Below are 22,104 nucleotides of genomic sequence, written 5' to 3' on the forward strand. Positions count from 1 at the left end.
GCTATTTTCTGTTGGGCCTGGGTTTTCAAAAATATTTATGATTGGTCTGAGATTTTTAATTCGTAAGGGCATTTGACGACATGTCGTATTGGACAACTGGCAACCTTTTTGGACTTGGAGATGACAAGTCGTATCAAGTCGAACCTATGAGGACCATGATATGAGACCTAGGGCAAGGCAAGGGTTGTTATTATTCACGTGAATAGTGGCAGTCCTTGCAAAAGGCTTGTGGTATTTTCACCCATTGTCATGGCAACAACTATTCACATGAGATATAAGGAGAGGAATTTGTATAGAGTTTTGGTGTGGGAAGTGAAGAATATGACTAAGTATTTATTTTAAAAAAATTCTGAAATTTTAGTATTTTTTAGATTTGTTTTAGATTTTTTTTAAATTTTTTTTCGTTGTTGACGTCAACAAACCCATGTAAGGGCACGGGAAGCCTTTGGGCTGCCCTGGTTTCTTGGGATGCAGCAGCTGCCTGGGCAGCTCCAGCCAGCTGGAGGATGCATTTGGGGCTTGGGCCCCCTCCTACCCTGGCACGGGCTGCTCACTGGAACTGCTCTAATTGGCGAAGAAATTAGGAATGGCCATGTGAGGACTTATCTACAATCACGCTCTTTATTTTTTATTAAAATTTAGCTAAATATATATAAAAGTTATTTTAAGAGTTCCTTATAAAATTTAAACTCCAATCATACTCGGGAGCATAGTTGGAGTTGTAATTTCCAAGTTCTCCCTAAAATTTGTCTAAAGAGGTAATTTAGGAAGCTCATTGTAGATGCTCTTAGAGCATCCACAATCATGTTCTCTATTTTTAATTAAAATTTAGCTAAAAACATATAAAAGCTATTTTTAGGAGCTCTTTATAAAATTTAAACTATAATCATGCTCTTTAGTTTATGGAGTCATAAATGCCATAACTCTTTTTTAATTGATCCATCTCTATTAAAAAATAATATAAAAAATAGTTAGCATTAATTAAAGGTTTAAAATAATTATAAAATAAAACAACATTAAATTATAGGAAGCCACTAGTAGTCCCTTATCTCTCAGATTTAGGAGCTCTTAGAGGTTTCCCTATTTTATGAGGTAAATATGGAGCATGGTTGGAGTTGTATTTTTCCAATTCCTCCCTAAAATTAATTAGTTGGAGTTGTAATTTAAAAAACAAATTCAGAATTTTTTTTTTCTATAAAGTTTAGATAATAAAATTAATTTTTAAAGTTTAAGTATAAAAAATTAGAAAATAAATTAAAGTGAATAGTAATTGCCCTTGCCCATAGGGGTGGAAACAAAATTGCAAGCGCTGCCACTATTCACATGAATAGTGACAACCCTTGCCTTGCTCTTGCATTGCCCTTGCCCATAGGGGCGGAAGCGCTCTTAGTGTCAAAGTGGACTTTTACTCATCATTGTGAATATGGACTACAATGACATAATCAATAATCTAGGTTTAGAGTGAACATCTTACGTTCTGTTACCAAACTATATGTCAAGACAACATTTCCGCATACATACACCCACCTAGTACCTCAAAGTTCAAACCATTTTTCGATCACATATGATGATTGAATTATGCTGATGGTGCAATTGACGTCGAGAAAGGAAGTTGATGCAACCGAAAATTTCCTCCATTTGTGTATAAATTATTCCAACGTCGATATTCTCTTTATGACTTTTTGTAGCCTACAAAATTTAACGTTTCATTAATTTGGTGGCTCAAAAGTATGAAAATTAAGTTTTTATACATATATCTTTTATAATCAAACTGGAATTTAAGTAATTTGATTTGTCATAAAACGCAAGCAATCGTAGAAGTAGAGCGCTGAGTGGCTGACTTTGCCATCGCTAATTGATGCCAAATATTGCACCGGACAAACGAGACCGTATTACACTATAATTACTCCAAATAAACCACCATCATAATTCAAATACACACCTTTCTTAATTTTTCCTTTTCAAGAGCTGTGTTAACAAAACATTATATGTATGTAACCAACAAGAAAATAAAACTTCAATGTTTCGTGTTTTTCTTGGCGGGAAATAGGATAGCGGGATTCGAACTTAAGACCTAATCATCTGCTTGAGTTGGGATATATGATTAAACTAATTAATGTCTCGGAGTGCATTCTTTATTCTTATCACTCTGATCTGCTGCTGACAGGGAATGAGTCATATGCTATTACTGTTGAAAAAGGTTGTGTATTTTCTAAGTTGTGTTATTGGAAGCAAATGCAGTGCACCGAAAGATTCTTTTGAAAAGAGATAGCGACTGGGCAAGCGTACACGACAAAGCTGAGAAATTTGACAGAAACAAGCTTTCATCTTACTACTGAGACTGACCCACAACTTAGAGCAAGGTACAAGAAGTTTGACCTAGGAGAAGAGTACATGCATGAGGATCCTAACAACCTCTTTTTTTTTTTCCCTAAAAGATACATTCTATACATCATACTTGCAAAGGTTTTCAAAACCCATGTATTCATTCTGGTGAATCTTCCAAATCATGTTTGATATGCCAACTCCACCTGAAAAATAAAATATTGAAAAGAAACAAATACCTCTCAGAATTCAGGGTCTTAGCATAATTTGAAATTTATATATTGGCAGTGAAGAGAAAAAAAACTCACCTAGTGAGATTGCACTGACAAATATTGTGAAAGCTAGAATGAAGATGATCAGTGATGCTCTTCCAAATAATATAATCAGCCTTCTCACTATATGCTGTCCTACAAGGGCCGCAACAGTGGCCACGGCGACAAAGTATAGAGCTGTGGAAAGATTGGAATGTGTATAAGTATACATAAATTTAGACCAACCGTCGAGTCTGTCTAGCACAGCAAATTAATTACTTGCTCCATCTATCTACAAGTGTTTGTAGGTATATAATTTACCATAGGGAACTGGAAAACGTTTTAGAAGGTAGTATTCTACAACAGACATAGATGAGGAGAACATCATTGCAAAGGTGGCTGTGGCACTGGAGACCTGCAAGGAAATCATCAAGAAGTTTTAGAACAAACGAAATCGTCAATGGTTTTTTACTTAGATTTTTTTTAATGTTCGATCATCGATGTTTATAGTTTTTTAATTACCCATGTAAAGGGAGAAATTGGCAACTCTGCAATAGTTCAATAATTTCGAACAGCATTGTCCATGATCGTGTTCATGTCAAAGGCAATCATGAGCTCACCTGAGGGGGGATTCCAAGCTCCAAAAATAGCGGACCCATAATAAACCCTCCACCTAGTCCAAGCAAGCCACCTACTATTCCTGCAAGTACACCAAAGATACAGTAGATAACCAGCTGGTGCACCCGCCAAACTGTCCCTTGCTCTGCCTTAGATGCTATTACTCTTCGTCCCTTGTACAGGCTAACTGCCTCGTACAAAGATACACCGACAGAAACGGGGATCTGCAGGACATGGAAACAGTAACTCATCCTGATTTTTCATGAATTGAATCTTAACATGTAACATGCAGAGAAACAAATACAGTTTACACTGTAGTACCTGTAACAAATTCACTACCCAATATACTGGAGAACAAGTAGTTGTGTGATTCTGTAGAAGAGCATATGATTATTACAAGTTAGCTCTGCAATGTCATATAATCAGGGAAATTTTCAATAAAAAAATTTCTGACAAACTAAGTAAAAAAGAAGTAAAAACCTTGGCAATTTGCAGTGCAAGAAATGCAACCCAGACAAAAACCAGAAGTCCAAGCTCCTTCCAGCAAACATTCTCAATAACAGAGACCTGTTAGAATGTGCATCTAGATTTAGCTTTGAAACTCCATCACAATGATAACAGCTTCTACGTAGACACTTACCCCTAACTCCTTGGTTTCCTTTTGCTGGTCATTGGCTGGGCCACTTGGAAGAGGCTTGTATTCCACATTCCCACCAGCACCTGACCAAACAAGAAAATGTATTGGCCCGATTGCAGAATTCAACTAGAAGAAAGAAATTCCACTATTTTTTTACAACATTAGAACAACAGTAGATCAACTCACCAGTCGACTCCAAACGCCTAGCGGCCTCCTAAAATTCAGGAAAAGTGATGGTTAGTAATGAAGTTAGCAGTGTAATATATGCATTTCAGGAGCGCTTCAAGCACATTCAAATGAAAGCCTTATTACTTCAGTGCACATGATGATATGAAGTTAGAAATTCCAAACACAAAGTGAAATGAACTTAGAATTCGGAATTCATCAGTAAAGTACTAAAGTGACATGGCATGTCTGATCCTGGAATTATCTTAAATTTCCAACAAAAATGAAATCTATTCTAAAAGCAGTGAAAAGTAATCAGGATTTCAGGCTCAATATAGTAAAGAGACTTTAATTTCTCTATGAAACGGTCAAAAACCTACAGCATTACCCGCTTCAAAATGGTTTCCTTTTTCCATGTTTCAACACCCTTCAAGAATGCCTTTGTTGACGTGCCTGAAAACGAAAATAATAAGTGGTTGAAGTATTCAAGCATAAAGCCAAGAAAGTGGAACTTAAAACGATCATTACCTATAAAAAGAACAATAAGCAAAACTGTGACCATCCAATCAGCAAAGATCACGTTGAAAGCCACTCCTATACTAATGCCCAGCATGAGCATTGGTTGGATGAGTAGCGCCAAATCATAGTCAATAATGGGCAATTCTAGTGTGGGATGCCTTAGCTTAAGATTATAGTAAACAGTTGAGGCAGCTGCACCCATGATCATACCTGACACAAAACAAAAAGAATGCATGACTATGTAACTTCCAGCCAGTAATTCAATGTAACAGTGGAACCATTACGTAAAAGTGAATGTATTATGCAGTTGGAGAGAAATAAGCTTTCCTCAAAGCACCCTTGTCAACTGCCTTCTATAAAACTTCTCTCAAACTCATACTCAACCTTGACAAGGATTTAAAACTTATTTGCTGAAATTATAGCACAGCCTAAGAAATCAAGGTGTCAAGCTGAGGAAGTAAAATCAAGTGACAGTGATCAAGAGCTTTTCTCTATCAAACAGTCAACTGGTTTCAAAATTCTTTGATTAAATTCAAAGAGCATGGACAATGGTTCAACCTACACTCTGTCAAAACTGAAAAGTACATATTTTCCTTTCCTATTGAAACATGAAAACATCATCGCTTACATTTCGATATAGCTGTTGCTGACTTCGGATCAAACCCCATAATTAGGCTAAGCATAGGAACAAAAATGCCACCACCACCAACACCACCTACACTCCCAAATGCTGCTCCACAGAATCCGACAATGGAACCCACAATAATTTGCCACCCAAATTTCATTTCCTGTAAAACAAAATTCACGAAATCCATTTTTTACAATCCCCTTACAGTAAATTTTCTACAGTAAATAACATACAGATACTAAAACAACCAATTAACATATATTTCTGATTCTATCCACATAATGTGCACTTGATCCAAAAGCTAAAACCCAAATATTAAAATTAACTGAAGGAACATTGTCAGGGATAATCTTATTACACTTAAACATTAAACACAGAATTCAAAGAAACGGTCTTCATGGGATTTACCGGCCAAACATGTTGATAACCCGATCTCTCGGGTTGCCAAAAGAAAGTTACAGCTCTGAGAAGGTAATCGGATTCAGATCCCTCTGTTCCATTGAACCTCGAAGCTTCAAGCTTCAGGCCTCTCTCCGCTGAAACAAATACAAATGCTAACGCAAAGTTCAACACCACCATTAACACGGATCTCAAACCCTGCAATTTCGCTCCAAGCACAGCCATATCTAATCCCGAAAGTCACCACCTTTCTTCTCAACACAAACTAGACTCTTGATATTCTGTTTGGTCGCCGAGAAACCGCGGGAGAAAAGACGACCAAGGAAGTGAAACGAAAATGTTGAGGTTTTTTTTTTGTCTGCTAATGCTTGCTTAAAAGAGTGACTCTGTGCGGATTCAAAAAGGAGAGATTTTTTTTCCCGAGAAAGCAAATGACAGAAGAGAAAATGAGAGAAAAGTTTGAAACTTCATGTGTGAAAGTCTCTAAGAGATAATGGGTTGCTGCTAGAAATGGAAAGAGAATAAGGAGAGGAAGGGAAAAAAAGCTCTCTCTCTCTCTCTCTGGTTTGCACGCTTCGCAATGTAAGAATGGGTGGTGATGGTTGATGACTTAATATAGAAGAGAAGAGAAGAGATGTGTCGAAGAGTTTGCACGACACATATGTCAGAGGGTGGTTTTTTCTTGTTTGGATTCAGTAATGGAGTCGAAGACGAGGGAGTTCCAATCACAAAAATAAAATATAAAAGGAAATAGAGAAGAAGAAGATGGAAACGGGAGAGAGTGACGAGTGAGAGAGAGAAATCTAATCTTTCTTAATTGTGCATTCCCACACGTGGATAACTGTTTCTTTTTCCTATTCAGATTCCTCAGTCTCGGCTAAACACTTTTATTGCATGTTTACTAATCGGGAATTGGAATTCTCATCAGGAATTGAATTCCGCCTATGGAGAATTCATGCGTTTACTTCACATCAATGAATTGAAAAGTAAACGGGGCCCACACAAAATTAGGAATTGAATTTCTGATTTTGGAGGAATTCAATTCCTGAATATGAGGTGGTATTCTAATTCCTGGAGAATTCACCCATTAGGAATTCATCTTTTCTACCCATTATATCCTCACACAATTTTCAAAATTCCAAATATGCCATCTACTTTAACCAAAAAATGAGGACATTTTAGTAATTAGTGCCACTTTTACCCCAATTCCATATGGTTTAGTAAACAACTTCAATAGGAATTCGGAATCGAACTCCCCTCAATCCATATGGTTTAGTAAACAACTTCATTAGGAATTCGGAATCTAATTCTTCTCAATCCAACTCCTCCTCAATTCAATTCCCCGTAATTCAATTCCGGATTAGTAAACATGCCATTAAACTTTATTATTGTATTTTGAAGTAAAGAATGACAATCTTTTTTTTGGTCTGAAGTAAAGAATGACAATCTAGGAATGCGACTAAAGTTTTCATATTCATTTGGACATACAATGGAGCTTTTTTATCCATTATTCCTTGTCAATGTAGTCTCATGAAAATGAAATTCTAGGGCTCTTTCATTTACATTTTGCTGTCGATGTTTTCAGTTAGTGGAATTTAAAAGGTTGCAGAGGGTCATTTGTTAAGTTAAACAAATACGGGATACAATGTTAAGAGATTTAACTCAGAAATGGCAATTTTCAGAATCTTCAATTTATACATTTTCGTTGATGAAATATGTTAAATTTGAATCTACACGTACGCATTAAAAAAAAGTAATGAACAAAATTGTCTCGTATATAAAAGGGGAAGACTGAGGATACTGTCGTCATGTCCAATTGTTTTTTTCCAGCTGTTTGATAACAAATTCTAACAATTTAATACACGTATTCTTAAAAGCGACAAGACAATAAAGAGGAATTTTAAAGTCGATGAAAACCAAACAGAAAAGGAAGATGTTAAATCAAAAGTCGATGAGAACCAGACCCAGAAAAAAAAAAAAAAAAAAAGATGTTAAATGTGCATCCTTGGACACACCTTGTATTTATTCTAAAGCAAATATTATTTAGTAATTAACCTCTTTTTTATATGGTATATGCGCACCGTGAGATATGAGAGGCGAGCTTCTCACATCTGAGCATGTGCGATACCCCACTTAAGCTTTCTTTATAATATTACTAGCCTCTTTGCACGCGCTTCCGCGCCTGCGAGGCTTTTCTTTAAAAATTAAAATTTATTTTAGAATTAAAAAAGATAATGGGTAGTTGTGTTCCATAAAAATAGGCCATTATCTGTTTTTTTATATAATTTTTTTAAATATGAAAAAGTGTGAATTTATCATATTATCCTTATTTAATTAATAATTTCAATTCTTAATATTTGCATTAACCAAGGGCATTTTCTGGTATTTTGAATGTTTCACCATTCTCTGCCTTTTGCTTTATATATATAGATTATATTACAAACAAAAAAACACAATATTACAGGTAGAAATGCATAAATAGCATAAATAGCGATATTACGTCACACCAACAAAAAATAAAGGGATAATATATTACGTACAACAGTACAAATGATTAAAATATAAAAGGCAAAAAGGATTGAAAGAAAAAGGCAAAAAAGGCCAAAAAAAAAGAAGAAAACAATTTGTATAGCACTTTCATTTATGAACGCCACGCCAGGCTCCACTCAAGACTCAACCTTCACACCTCACTAGTCATCATCACATGGAAGAGAAAAGAGCCGGCAATGGCAAGCAAACCAAACATTTTTAACTCTTTTAAACTCTTTTAAAATCTTAATTGAATATACGTCTCATAGACAGCACGATTTCATCCACCTCATTTTAAGCATGCATGGCCCACAAAATAATTTTCTTGACCAACAAATATATTAACTTATTGAAAATTCTCTTGCCTTTTTCATAACCCAAAAAAAAAAAGTTTGCTTGAGTTTATTAATCCCTTTTCCGGAATTAGATTGTCGTCTACGTTAAAGCATTGATGTTCCTTGAGAATCGCTAACGTAAGCCACAACAATAAAAAGTAATGAATGTCGCGTATTGAACCTCACAACATTATCCGATCATTCACAACCATCCACACGACCATGAATAACGATTTAGCAAATCTTATATAAGTCACTCGTGGGTTTCATCCCTATCCACAAAACTCTTTGATTGTGAAATGCTGTGATAGATGCAGGTTGAGGGGGGGAAGAAAGAGTTGGAAATAATCATCATTTTCAATTTTGAAGACTCCATGGCGCCCCTTGTGTTGTGCTACATGTGCTTTCAAACGCTGATCCAATTGGCATGTGATCGCCTCAACCTTGTTCTTTCGGGGCCATCTTGAAAAGCTACATGGATCAATAAAGTTATGCAAATACAAGCATGTATATTCTCAATCTCTGCTAACCTAGTTGGCTAGTTGTATATATAATATTTGTTAAGAAAATACAACGATGCTTTTTTTTTGTTTTGTTTTTTCATATAATTTTTCTGTTATTTTACTGATCACAAACCCCAACTGGATGGCACTATGAATTTTTGCAAAGAGACAGGCATGTTGCTGTCCCAAAAAAAGTAGAGTTCTGAAAGCAATCGAATTTGGTCATATAATAATGTCCAAAGGCCCGTGGACAAGTCAGAAAGGTGTAGGCAGATTCCAACATGGTCCTATAAGGCTGCCAAGGAAAAACAAAATGAGAAGAAGGGGGTCAATTCTTTGTCAGATTGGTTTGACAATGCACGCGTTTCACAAACCAAGCCTCATGTCTGAATCAATTGGCTTACAAAGTTGTGTTCCAGAAAGCAAGAAAAACGTGGGTTTGGAATTGGATATATTTTCTGTTTTTTTTCTTACTAAATAAGCGGAGGAAGAGGGGGGAGATATCGAAATCAAAACTTTAGGTGCAAAAATTAATATTGTTAACTACGTGAGTTACACCAATTAATGAGGTGTTAGTTGGATTGACCTAGATCTTTAATGTGCTTTCGAATGGTCTTGGATTCAAGTCCTCATAGTATTCGTGGGTGTGAGTTTTCTTCCTCCCATACGAGTTACAGGCCGTCGCCTATGATAGTTTAGGTTCAAGTCTGTTGTTTTGTTATATAATTTAGTTAAGAGATGTAAATTTTTGGGTAAATAAAATGGAAAGTGCAGGATAGTATGTTGTTGAAGGCTGAATGGGCTGCTTTATTGGTGGGCCTTGTAGGCGTTGTACCGTTGCTCTGTCTTTTCAAATCACATCAACTCAGAATGTTTGCAGGTCAAAAAGAAAAAGAAAAGTGAAAAAGATATGAATTTTGACCCGATTCGAATTTTGGTTTTTTAATTTCCAAAATCATTCCCGTGTTCCTTCAATTTCAATTTCATTAAGACAAATGATCATGCCGTCAATTTTGTTAACAACCATAAGAATGATAATGGCAACAGAATGTGACGTTGTGTGGTTACTCTTCCAAATTGCAGCCCGTGGTTCGGCATTGGCGAGAAACTTGCATGCAACAAGACACGTACATTTTGTGTTTGTCTCTCTAAGCAACATAACACTCCGTTTCCGGTAAGTTAGTTCCCCACACCACTGAAGCATGGGAGAAATTCTCTCGGCCACACAGTAATTAAATGGCAAACATCCTTGATGCACGTGAGACTCAAGTACTACAAGTGATGCAAATTGGACTACCTTGCTGGCCACTTATCCCACAGGGCGAGACACAGATGAGAGAAACTCCATCAAAAAAAGCGGCCTGCTATGTGTACAAAACTAGCATTATTCGGTTATAACCAGTATACTAAAATCTGGGCGCGCTTTACCATGTGGATTTTTTGCTAAGGCCAGAGCTTCTTGCATGGACCTCATCACTCTCCAATAATTCATACTTGGATGTACACTGGGAGAAACTTCCCTGTCCTGGTTTCACCATCCCGATCTCTTTCTTCACGTGATAGGTTACATGAGGGGTGATATAGGAAGGACCATAGTTAAACCGGGGCAGGGAAGTATTTTTCGTACAGTTGGGAGACAGGATAAATCTATCAGCAAGATAAATGACTGAGAATTTCTATGAAAATTAGATAGAAAAAAAAATAGCAAAAATTTCTGTATTAACCTAACATGGTTGTATTGTTGTATCTTATAAGGAACGGAAAAGATTATTTCTTCCTTGATTCAAAAAAATCTGGTACAACGGTGTTTGGTGCCTCCAAGAGAAAAACGGTGTTTCTTTTTTGAGTTGGAAAGCTCTGGTGTCTGGCGGCTTCTCCTAATATCAACTTACTCCACCTTCTTGTTAGATTTAGTCTCACTATCTTCTTCGGATGTTGCCAGTGTCTTTGACTCGTCAAATTCCAATAGCTGCACCATATGACAGAGATCATTACCTCACTCAGCAAAGTAAATAACAAGCATGACTATTTTTTCTCTCTATTTGAGCTTAGTCTTTATTCTCATTCTTTTTCCTTCATCCCAAAACTTAAAATTCCTTTTAACATGAATTTAAGAACGTATCAAATAACATCAATATCTAACAAGCATGGCTCATAACTTAAGGCAAATAATGGCTCATGAGTCATAACCTAGGAACCCATACAAGAACCCAACCACCCTTATGTGTTGAATAAAGTATTTCCATTATTTTTATGACTGATAATTACTAGATTATTGGAATGTCATGCCAAAAGTAAAATCTCAGAAACAAGAATGCATTGGTTGTGAACTTACCGGTTTGACATCACCATTCCATATGCAGTGAGCAGCCAGACACCCAATAACAGTGGGTACAATATACAACAGTGCAGGCTGTAAACAATGAACAGCAGGGAGGATAGGTAATAAATTAGTTGAGATGCGCTGACCATAACTTAATGCAAGGTAAATAAATATATAATGGGAATGTCCATCAACATCAAGCCAGCTATTTAAAAAGTGAGGGGATCCCTGCATGTACTAGGGTGAAATACATCACGCATAATTATGTCATTCACCTGTGCTGCCTGAAACCAGTTCATTACAACAATTGTCAGGACCAAACCAACCGTGTATCCCAAAAATGCACTCTTAAAGTACTGGCCCTGTTTCCCCCTAGATACATCAAACCGCAAAGCCAGAGCAACAAAGATACCTGAAGGAATATATAACACCAAAAGTGAGAACCAACAACCAAATGAAGTGATTTTACTGACTCATTTTTCATTAATGTATTAGCCTACACATGTGGTTAGCAATGTATAATAGACATTTTAAAAGTTCAAGCGAACCAATTGGCTGTTAGATAGTGAAGCATTTGTATGCTAAAAGCCTAAAACCATTAGTCAAATGATTACCAGTTCTTGTGTTTGTTCTGGTTAGACATGCCCACTATTAGCAAAACCTTTTTAAATGATTGATCCATGTTCTCCTTAACACCAGAACAGTATACTCCCATTATAGGACTGAAGCGCAAAGGAAAAAGATAAAGAAAAGAAAAGTGCCACTAGCAGGATGCCTAATTAGGGAAAACAAAATCAGGGTTCCTAAAGGTTTCATAACAAATGTCCTCCCAAAATCCATAATGATTGCGTAATATGTCAAATGGAAAAGGACAAGACCTAATCCAGAACTCTTTACCGCCCACAACTTACAGGAACCCTGCTTTCGCAGGACCAACACAGTTAGTGGGTAGAATAAGGAAACAAAAATATATGTAATGGAAATGACAAATATATTTTAGTTCTACATCACCTAACACTCAAACTCTAATAGAACGAATTAATAACAAAATGACCAATAACAAACCACAGCTAACCTTATTAAACCAGCATGCAGTAGATACTAGATAAGAAAACATATGAAATTTTAAACCTCACCAGGGATTACAATATCACCAAGTCCAAGCATAGAAAATGGACGTGTAGCATCTGCTGTGGGGAACAACAGCTGCAGACAAATTAAATCATGGTTCCAGGTAAGCATATCAGTAGTCTAAAAACAGTCGAAGACGCAATATACATTGGTAAAAAGATCTTGATCAATCTGGAGTACAAACCTTTATAGGAGCATCAAAAGATTTTGCAACGCTGACCATAACTGGAGTGAAGAAAACCCAGAAAATATCATACACAAAAAGTCCAGCCTGCAATGCACAAGGACCAAATATCAGAAATATATAGGGCCAAATATTAGAAATATATAGGCCCAAAAATACTAGAGAAATGGTTAAAGCAGTGATGACAAAGACAGAAATGAAGCTGCTGCAGCACAAGTGGTGTGAAAGACAATCAGATGCAGAGTAAAATACTATCAGAAAAATACACAAGAATCCAGGAGTCCCACTTCTTACCAAAAGGATAGCACCAGTCTTAAAAGACCCAAGAGAAAGCATTTCAATTCCCTGAAAAGAAAATTACCACAAAAGAAATCGATTAGATAAAAAACATATAATTATTGGAGACGATGCGAAACATACTCAAATGTCTATTAATTGGATGCTGACAGACCTGGATACAAAAGGCAAGCCCCAATATGTTGTTAGCCAGCCAATGCTTCTTTGATGCATACCATGCACAGAAAAAGGTTCCAGGGATTGCAGCAACAATCTGAGATCTTGTGAACTCAATCTCCAAAGCTGTGTAAGAAAGGTGTAAGGAAAAATATCATTCTGCATGATGCAAGCAAGACAATGTCAACTAGATCAAATGAAAACTCAGAACATAAGACTAACCAAACTGCTTTCACACGGCAGCAGACTCATGTTAAAACAAGAGAAGTCATTGATGCATAACTAAAATTTCGCACTCAATTTTTACCTGCCCAATAATTCCTAGAAGATCCACTAATTATATCCAAATCGAGTTTTAAAACACAAACAAAAAATATATATTTTGAAGCACGAAATGAGAAAGACAAAGAATAATACCAGTGATGCAGTAAAGAATGTCATAAGAATAGTAATCATAATAAAACTTCAAAAGGAAAGTCACATACACCGGAAATATGGAAAATTCCATATGATAGGGTCCTTATTCCAACTCTGCGGCAAATAACGTGCAATAGCAGGTAACAGTGTTGCCCTGTAAAAATAAGGGTGGTTTAAAACGTTTTTAATTTTAAAAAAGCATATAATTAAAAAAATGTTTGACAATAATATAGCAGTAAAAAATAAACCTATAAAGAAAGGACATACGAGAGAGCGATGATCCCAAGCACAAAGAAATAGCACGTCAATACAGCATTAACCAAGTCTTTGGATAAGAACTTAAAAAGTAAAAATAGTGATAACAGCATTGCACTTCCCACAAACGGGAAACGCATGGCATGTTCATTAGACATCGTCTCCTGCATGATTGAAATAGAACCGTTTATGAAAATTCAAGGAAGGTTCATGAAGACAATGACAAATGCAACAAAAACCAAATAAAAATGACAGCAGTACTTACTGAAGGTGGAGTTGGCTTCACAGACCGGTAGCAACCCACAAAAACTGTGAGACATGCAGTTAAGATTACGTTTAGGTTTGGATCTACGTTCACAACAAGTGGTGCTAACGTTAAACCTGCAGCCAAAGTAACAACCACATGTCAGTGATGTCACTGAGGTTCAAGCTCCGCTGACTCTGGGAAGTAAAAACTAGCCACGGCATATAGCTAGTTAACAGTAATAACAAATAAAATCAAGGGACTAGTTCAACAGTAATAACAAATGAAATCAAAGGGCTAGTTAACAGTAAAAACAAATGAAATCGGGGGTCCCTTTATTTGACATGCGGATGCTAGTTAACTGGTAACCAATCCTTCGAACTTCAACCATGGCATTTACATTTTACAGCATATGCATTGCAAATTTTACTAGATAAATGAGAATCCATTGCCCTTATAACACTGGGGTCGGGCATGGAAAATAGGTAGGTAAACCTCAAGGCACATATTTGCCACTCTTCCACTTTCCCCAAGTTGCCTGTCAAACAAGAAGTGACAGAGAGGGCGTCGAGAAATTTCACATCACCCTTCCATTTCAAAAACATATAGCAATGAGAAAAATACAGAACGAAATCTGACCACTACATACAGTGTATGTTATTTCCCTAAGACAGCCTACTTATCTCAAATAACAAGGATATCCTAAATCATATTGGTCTGAAGTCAAATTTATTGGTGGTTCTGTCATTCCCTGAACCCTGTGTGCCTACCTTCCTGTACTAACAGCAAGCAATGCCATATATAGCCATTGAATTATCTTTAAGATAGTCCAAGGCCACTGTTGCTCTTTAAATTTAAAGCCTTAAGAGACTATAATATCATTTTTCTTCAGTGAAAGACCCATCGAGATTCTAAACTTTTTGTAATTTTACTTCCCCAATCAACAACTCAATCTGAAATTTATATATTTCTTCTATTTACAAAACAACATTTTCCAATGCCAACAAAAAGGCACCGAGAAACAGTAACTGAGAACAAAATATCAAATTATGCACAAAAGAGCAAACCTGCTAAAGCGACATTGGCAACACGCTCAACGTTCTTCATCGTTATTATATCACTCGAAAAAAGAAACCGCTTCGACCAAAATTCCGATCAAATCAAACTGAATTCGGCCACCTTCGCAACAAAACCCTAGAAATGAGATCAATTGCAAGGTGTAACTGATAAAGTTTTCCTAAAATACAATCTCAATTTCAATAAAAATGTGAAATTTACACGCAATTATGAAATTGACGAAAATAGCGTTCTTGTAAGAGAGGAAATTAACAGTACCAGTGGGCCGCGATGCAGATGATTTTCAACGGTTCCCTTGCGTACAGATCGGAGAAATAGGGAGAGAGAGAGAGAGAGAGAGATTTTGATTCAATTGCAGAGTTAGGGTTTTACCTGAAGAAGGCAATGGGCATGGGGGTTAAATTGAGAGCCCTTACGGGGCTGTTAGGTGAGGTTTGTGACGGCCAATGAGGAATTAGATTTTGTGAGAATTAAATCGACGGAGCGATCAAAGGGTGGGTTAAATTGCTTTCTTGAAACGTGGTGTGCTCTGATTGGTGGTCATGACGGAATTGAAGTGTCAGCAGGTGGAGGTATTTTTAGTAACTTCCGTTGATATCCCCCATTTGGATACGTTGCATCGGTCATAAAGTGGATGACGGATTTGGATCCTTTTTAAGTGAGCCACGTAGGTTGACGTCTAGCATCCAATCATATTTTGACATGTCGGATTTTGGAACCTCCAAAATATCTCCTTTGTTTAAGATTTTACCGCGTGATGTCAATACTGTGTAGCTCGATAATTTTTACAGTGGCAAAATCGTCATTCTCCAAGATCACCTCACCCATTTGTATCTTTTTCCTCTTGAGCTCTTTTTTATGTAAATGGTTTCCTTTTAGAACTTTATTTAAATTGTTGATAATATTTTTTGAAGTTAAATAATGAAAGTTAAAGTTTATCTTCACAGAATTATCAGTTCATAAATGAGTGATGGGTGTGACGATGCCGACAGTTGTGGTTAGAGTGTTAGTGATAAATTGGTAGCAATATAGATGGTGGTGGTGTCGAGTAGGAATAGTGAATCTAATGATGGATGATAGTAATTTGTAATTATTATTTTTCCTTAAAAAAATTTTTTTTTTTAGAATTTTGAAAAGAAAACATGTATAGATAAATATAACATTGGAATTTATGAGTTATCATATGTGTAGATTTTGTTTACAAACTAAACAAGGAACTAAAGTATGTCATTTCAAGCATATGTGCTCCCCACTCTGCACTCAAGTTTGAATTCTCCTTCCGTAGTTTAAATTAGATTAAAGTATAATATCGCTTATATAAAAAATAAAGTATGTCATTTCAAAATTCTTAAATATTGCCCAAATCTCAATATATCAAATAACACTACTAGGATTTTAGTATAACCAATTTCTATTTGGGATTTTTTTTAATATTGAAAGAGCTTCTAAAATTCAAAATCTACCCTCCCCCATTAATTAAAAAACAAAAGAGCATAAAATATGTAGACATTTATCTCAATTTTGCCAAAAGATCATATGTTATAAACGATGTTTTTTGTGTTGAAGTTTGTTAATAGATCCTACCATCATTGTGAGCCGAGCCCACCAAAGGACACCACGTGGCCTTGAGGGACCAGGTCACTTATGTACCGACCCGATCACATGTGATATCCTCGGTATCAACAATGAGCTCCTCAAAGAAGATTATGACGAAGTAAGGGTTGGACTAGTGATCAGATGTCTAGTCACCGACCCGACCACTGTGGCTCCATGTCCCAATATAGAAGAGCATTAATGAGACAGCCTGGCAGGAAGGAAATGTCGGTTGATGCACATCACATCCTTAACCAGATATCGCCTTACTCTTCGATCTTCGATCGGACAAGCTGGTGATGGAGAAAGATAATTTAATACACCTCTCATCCCTGTTCGCTTGTCACTTCGCCACCTGATCCCTGTCAAGGAAGTAGGTTAATTAGAAGCAGAACATTAAATGTAACTCAATCTAGAGGGATAGAGAATGAGATCTCTTTCATTAAATGTCTTGGTCACTCTCTCTCCCTTATAAATACCCCTCACCAATCTATGGACAAAGGTAATAAACACTATGATATTGAAAACCCTACATCCATCCTCTTCACCTTAGAACCATACCTGACTTCACCATCGGAGGGGGTTCAACTGGGTCAAAGCCCAGTTTACTCCTACTATGATAACTGTTATGAGTGTGCAGGCCTTTTTAGGGAAGCATCCTGTCCCTGGAAGCCCGGAATAGGCCCATACTTTAGCCCCAGTCAAAAGTATATTTGATACGAGAAGGATATGCGGTTTACAAAGTTTAAGGAAAAGTGTAGCGTGTTGAAGTTTAAGGAAAATAAAAGAAGAGATTGTGCTTTCCACCTTGCACCTGAGTTTGAATCCCCCTCCCCATAGTTTAGAACTTTAGATTAAAATTAAGGGTTAATTACAATTTAGTACCCTGTACTTACACCCTTAAGACATGTTAGTCCCCGTATTTTCAATTTTAACAATCGCATACCCTTAGTTTGTAAATTTTTTGCAATGTGGTTCCGCTGTTAGGGTTTCTGTTAGATTTCTCTGTTAACTGCCTACGTGGCATTGTGGGTCCCACATTTTTTAATTTTTTAATTTTAAATTGATTAAAATATAAATAAAATATTAAAAATCAAAAAAAAATTCTCTCTCTCTCTCTCTCTCTCTCTCTCTCTCTCTCTCTCTCTCTCTCTCTCTTTGTTTCTCTGTAAAAATTCTCCCAAACCGCTGCGATTTTCTTCTCCCCTTCATTCCACCATGCCCACTCGCAGCCATCCTCCAAAACCCCCACCTCCAAACGAACCAAGACCCCAGCCGGCAACCACCCAGACTCCCTCCCCCTTCCCCCTCGATTTCTTCTCCCCCTGCCCCGACCCTAAACTCCAATCCCCACCTACCAACCACAACTTGGCGACCACTCTCTCCATCCTTCAGAGCTTGTTCCCACCGTCGCCGATGCTTTCCGGTGAGATCTGACGGTCTACATCTCTCTCTCTCCTCTCCTCTCCTCTCCGCTCTCTCCCTATCTCTCTCTCTCTCTTTGTACAATAAAAAACCAACATATTGGGAAAAAAAAAATCGTTGGTTTTTGAATTTGGGTGTTGAATGTGGTTATGAGAATTTTGGGTTGGCTTGTGTCTTCTCCCCTGTTTGGTAGATCATGAACTGATGGAAAGAAAACAAAAGGCAACAAATTTTCTTTTCTCAAAGTTTGAGACTTTTGCAGTTTTGGTAAATTTCCCAGTTTTGCAACAAAAAAAATGTTGGTTTTTTGTGGACGGGGACTAGAGTTTGGAGTCGGGCAGAGGGAGAAGAAATCGGGTGGAGGGGGAGGGGGTCTGTGGTTGCGGGCTGGGGTTTTAGGTTGGTTTGGGTGCGGGTGGTGGTCATCGGTGAATGGGGGAAGAAGAAAATCGCGAGGGCTCTGGTTTTGGAGTTTAGGGTCGGGGCAGGGGGAGAAGAAATCGAGGGGGAAGGGGGAGGGAGTCTGGGTGGTTGCCAGAACCCTAGCCATCCCTGCAATTTTCTTCTCCCTCCACCCCCTGCGATTCCCCATGACCACCACGAACCCACAACCAGAGAACCACAACCTAGAACCCTAGCCCCCATGAACCCAGAACCCATCCATCCCTGCGATTTTCTTCTCCCTCCACCCCCTGCGATTTCCCCGTGACCACCACGAAGCCACAACCCAAGAATCCACAACCCACAACCCTATCCCCCATGAACCCAGAACCCATCACCCCTGCGATTTTCTTCTCCCTCCACCCCCTGCGATTCTCTATCTCTCTCTCTCTCTCACAAATGGAAAAAGAAGACCAGCAAAAAGTCGCAGATCTGATCAAAGAGCTCGTCATTCGCTTGCTCTCACACGAGTCAAGGGTTTTCTTGGGTAAGGGAAATAAGGAAAAGGGTTGGAACAATGGTGTTTTGTTAGTTTCGAAAGATCCAGAAAAGCTTCGGGAAATTGCATTTAGGGAGTTTGTGAACTTGATTAAGGAAGAAAATGAAGTTTCTGAAGAGCTTTTGGTGAGGGGGGTGGGGGGGTTTCTGGGTTCGTGGGATATGGTTGTAGGTTGGGCTGTTGGAGCTTGATCAGAGAGAGAGAGATATTTTGTTTTAATTTTTTTTGGTTTTATGGTTTTTAATATTTTAATCAATTTAAAATTTAAATTAAAAAAAAAAGTGGGACCATAGTGCCACGTAGGCAACTAACGGTGGAATCTGACGGAAACCTAACGGTGGAATCGGATTGTAAAAAATTTACAAGCTCGGGGTATGCGATTGTTAAAATTGAAAATACGGGGACTAACATGTCTTAATGGTGTAAGTACAGGGTACTAAATTGTAATTAACCCTAAAATTAAAGTGAATATCATTTGTATCCAAAAAGGAAAAGAAAAGAAGAAGAAGAAAATGTTTAAAAAGAGGGCAAAATTGAAATTTACTCAAAGAAGAAGGAAGAGAAAAGAAAAGAAAGAAAAAGGGGGCCAAAATTAGGACCGGGAAGGAGGAGCAAACATACAAAGGGAAAATCTCTCTTCCCGGTCTATCTCTGGAACCCCTGAATATCCTCCTCAAACTCCCCCAACACCCCCAACGGGGGAGGAGAAGAAGAAGAAGAAGAAGGAAAGAATGCCCCAACTGTTTCAGTTACAGTTGCAGCATCTTCAACCTCTCCCCAAACCTCGTCACCCCAACCACCAACTACTTCTCCCCACCCTCACTCTCAGCTTTCCTTCTTCTCTCTCCAATCCCCTAAAACGCACCAAACCCAACAAGCTCCGCCCTCTTCTCCCCCCCACCGTTCGCTTTCCCAGCCCCATAGCATGCAAATCCAACGGCTTAGGTAAGTCCTCTGACTTCATCTTTCTGCTGCAACCAGTTGGAGTTTGGGTTTTTCAATTTCGGTGCAAGCAACCTTGTTGTACTTCTGGTCTTGTTGTACTTATGGTGTGTTTGTTAATTGGTAGACTTAGACATTTTATCACAGCCAGAAGAGAGAGGGAAGCCGCCCAGACGGGCCAATGGGATATTTTGGATCATACTTGCTAATCTTGGGATTTACATTGCTGATCATGTGTTTCAGGTAGTGTTAATCTTTGATTAATTTATATTAGCAAGTTTATAAATTGTAATTTGTAATGGTTTCAACATCAAATTGGGTTTGAAGTTTACAATTTTGTTTATGCTTTTGCTAGGTTCGTGCAATTAAAATGCTGTACCTCTACCACAACTGGCCTACTTGGTACCAGTTTCTAACAGCAACATTTTGCCATGCTAATTGGTGAGACTTCTGTGCTCTTGAAGGTTGCATGTGTACAACCCACATGTAAAAAGGGTGCACCATATGTAGGATGGTGTAATAAATCAGCTTATGTTACGAGACTGCGAATGTAGACCATTGATCGTGTTTTTTCTTGTCAAAATGTGGGGTTCGGATTCATAGTTTGGCAACGTAAATGTTTTTCTGGCAAGATAACATATTCACATGCGTTATTTTTCAGGAACCATCTTTCGAGCAACCTTTTCTTCTTGTATATTTTTGGTGAGGGTCTCTTTCTTTTTATTTTTTCCAATAGGATCAACGTTTTTTTTTGGTCGAACAATAGGGTCAACTTAATACTGGAAGTACATGAAAAATTTGTACCAAAAATAGAAAATACATTATTGAATTTTAAAAGGGTATTTTTTGGCTTCAACAGGAAAGCTAGTTGAAGAAGAGGAAGGAAATTTTGCTCTGTGGCTTTGTTATATTCTTACAGGGGTTGGAGCAAACCTTGTTTCATGGCTTGTTCTACCAAGAAATGCAGTCTCGGTTGGAGCATCTGGTGCTGTTTTTGGGTTATTTACAATCAGTGTACTAGTAAAGGTGAATTCCTATATTAGAATTCTCGTGTACCTCGCGATCATAGGACTCAGTCTATATGCTTAACCAGTTCACCCTCTTTTTGCTTAATACAGATGTCCTGGGACTGGAGAAAGATCCTTGAAGTGCTTATATTGGGCCAATTTGTTATAGAGAAGGTGAGCCAAGCTTTTCAGAAACATCAAATCGGTATCATATTAAAGCATGCAAGAATTAGAGCTTATGCATTCTTTTGGCCTAATATGTTTCTACTTTTATTTCCCAATTTTCGTAGGTTCATTGTCAGATCAGTAGTTTTGTTAGTTGTTTATTGATTTTTGTTTTTCATTGTTTCATAGATCATCTAACATATATCTCAAAATGTGTTAGATATATGTGTAATTGTTTCTGTTGCTGTTTGTGCCCACAAATAGGTTATGGAAGCAGCTCAAGCTTCTACTGCATTATCGGGCCCCTTCGGCGGAGGCAGTTCTTTGATGAATGTCAATCACATTGCACATCTCTCAGGTGCTCTTGTTGGTGTTTTTCTAGTATGGATTCTCAGCAAGGTTCCTTCTGAACCCCCAGCACAAGGATCAAATTTTCAAATCAAACAAGTAGAACCTAATGAAAATTGGATATGGAAACCAAACTGATGTGCTTGGTGTTGAAGGGCTTGCAGCAGTTAGTGTCCTGATTATCGTTATGTTCTATTCGTTGTTGATCATGTATAAATTATCTTGATACTAATTGATTCATGAGAAATGATAGAGTTTTTCTTTTTATACAAGCGATAATGGGAGAGGAGGTAATCGAACCTAGGACCTTGAGTGCAAAGGGTAAATGCTCTTAACGAGTTAAGCTAAATGCTCCTTGCAGAGTTGGCCCAGTTGGGTTTCTGGTAATCTGAACTATGACCTGGATTTTGCCAATTAAATGGATCATGTTCCGTCTCAACTCGAACCAGACGTCTCTAACTGGGGCCTAGACCAGAGTCGGAGTGAACGAATAAGGGGAAATTCTTATGACCCAAAAGTGGTCTAAATTTAAAACAAATACCATAAATGGGAATAAGGGGATAATTGTGCATTGCATTAGGGAAAACCAGTTCTATCAACACTGAAACTGGAAAATCTTGTTATGAATTTTTATGAGTTTCCTTAAGATTGGGACAATACAAGGGAGCTTGTGGCATAAGATAGGAACTAG

The 22,104-nt window shown here is 37.6% G+C and overlaps 3 protein-coding genes across 4 annotated transcripts; 1 reads left to right on the plus strand and 2 right to left on the minus strand.

The window, feature by feature from the left end:
• Nucleotides 1-2,208: 2,208 nt before the first annotated feature.
• On the minus strand, nt 2,209-6,334 carry LOC110761150 (sulfite exporter TauE/SafE family protein 3). Its single transcript, XM_021963551.2, has 12 exons — nt 5,552-6,334; nt 5,144-5,303; nt 4,525-4,725; nt 4,385-4,449; nt 4,018-4,045; nt 3,835-3,914; nt 3,675-3,761; nt 3,516-3,566; nt 3,197-3,418; nt 2,898-2,991; nt 2,634-2,774; nt 2,209-2,531 (listed from the first exon to the last, which is right to left on the minus strand). The coding sequence occupies exons 1-12, from the start codon at nt 5,765-5,767 to the stop codon at nt 2,446-2,448; spliced, it is 1,431 nt and encodes a 476-aa protein (XP_021819243.1). The 5' UTR covers nt 5,768-6,334; the 3' UTR covers nt 2,209-2,445.
• Nucleotides 6,335-10,572: 4,238 nt separating this feature from the next.
• Nucleotides 10,573-15,445, minus strand: LOC110761251 (signal peptide peptidase). 2 transcript variants are annotated; one of them, XM_021963686.2, is made up of 12 exons: nt 15,252-15,445; nt 14,984-15,095; nt 13,938-14,053; nt 13,685-13,836; nt 13,486-13,571; nt 12,999-13,126; nt 12,842-12,892; nt 12,548-12,634; nt 12,369-12,438; nt 11,508-11,644; nt 11,245-11,322; nt 10,573-10,878 (listed from the first exon to the last, which is right to left on the minus strand). In XM_021963686.2, the coding sequence occupies exons 2-12, from the start codon at nt 15,021-15,023 to the stop codon at nt 10,798-10,800; spliced, it is 1,026 nt and encodes a 341-aa protein (XP_021819378.1). In that variant the 5' UTR covers nt 15,024-15,095; nt 15,252-15,445; the 3' UTR covers nt 10,573-10,797. The 2 variants fall into 2 exon arrangements, with proteins under 2 accessions (XP_021819378.1, XP_021819377.1); XM_021963685.2 differs by having other exon boundaries at nt 14,984-15,110; nt 15,252-15,444.
• A 4,090-nt stretch (nt 15,446-19,535) lies between these two features.
• Nucleotides 19,536-21,685, plus strand: LOC110761159 (Rhomboid-related intramembrane serine protease family protein). The gene is made up of 7 exons (XM_021963567.2): nt 19,536-19,896; nt 20,021-20,136; nt 20,249-20,334; nt 20,555-20,595; nt 20,753-20,919; nt 21,012-21,074; nt 21,330-21,685. The coding sequence occupies exons 1-7, from the start codon at nt 19,683-19,685 to the stop codon at nt 21,549-21,551; spliced, it is 909 nt and encodes a 302-aa protein (XP_021819259.2). The 5' UTR covers nt 19,536-19,682; the 3' UTR covers nt 21,552-21,685.
• The last annotated feature ends 419 nt before the right edge of the window (nt 21,686-22,104 follow it).

This window comes from Prunus avium, chromosome 1 (assembly GCF_965620075.1).
Source record: "Prunus avium chromosome 1, drPruAviu1.hap1.1, whole genome shotgun sequence".
Classification (NCBI taxonomy): Eukaryota; Viridiplantae; Streptophyta; class Magnoliopsida; order Rosales; family Rosaceae; genus Prunus; species Prunus avium.

What these genes read in the sequence shown, in the direction of transcription:
- LOC110761150 (XM_021963551.2), bottom strand. Translation starts at nt 5,767, where the DNA reads ATGGCTGTGCTTGGAGCGAAATTGCAGGGTTTGAGATCCGTGTTAATG. An exon ending in TAGGCGTTTGGAGTCGACTG is followed by an intron (nt 3,915 to 4,017) that starts GTGAGTTGATCT and finishes TTGTTTGGTCAG; the next exon opens with GTGCTGGTGGGAATGTGGAA. An exon ending in AGCTTGGAATCCCCCCTCAG is followed by an intron (nt 2,992 to 3,196) that starts GTGAGCTCATGA and finishes ATTTCCTTGCAG; the next exon opens with GTCTCCAGTGCCACAGCCAC.
- LOC110761251 (XM_021963686.2), bottom strand. Translation starts at nt 15,023, where the DNA reads ATGAAGAACGTTGAGCGTGTTGCCAATGTCGCTTTAGCAG. An exon ending in ACTGGTTTCAGGCAGCACAG is followed by an intron (nt 11,323 to 11,507) that starts GTGAATGACATA and finishes CATTGTTTACAG; the next exon opens with CCTGCACTGTTGTATATTGT. An exon ending in GGAATGGTGATGTCAAACCG is followed by an intron (nt 10,879 to 11,244) that starts GTAAGTTCACAA and finishes CATATGGTGCAG; the next exon opens with CTATTGGAATTTGACGAGTC.
- LOC110761159 (XM_021963567.2), top strand. Translation starts at nt 19,683, where the DNA reads ATGCCCCAACTGTTTCAGTTACAGTTGCAGCATCTTCAACCTCTCCCC. An exon ending in ACATTTTGCCATGCTAATTG is followed by an intron (nt 20,335 to 20,554) that starts GTGAGACTTCTG and finishes GTTATTTTTCAG; the next exon opens with GAACCATCTTTCGAGCAACC. An exon ending in GCCAATTTGTTATAGAGAAG is followed by an intron (nt 21,075 to 21,329) that starts GTGAGCCAAGCT and finishes GCCCACAAATAG; the next exon opens with GTTATGGAAGCAGCTCAAGC.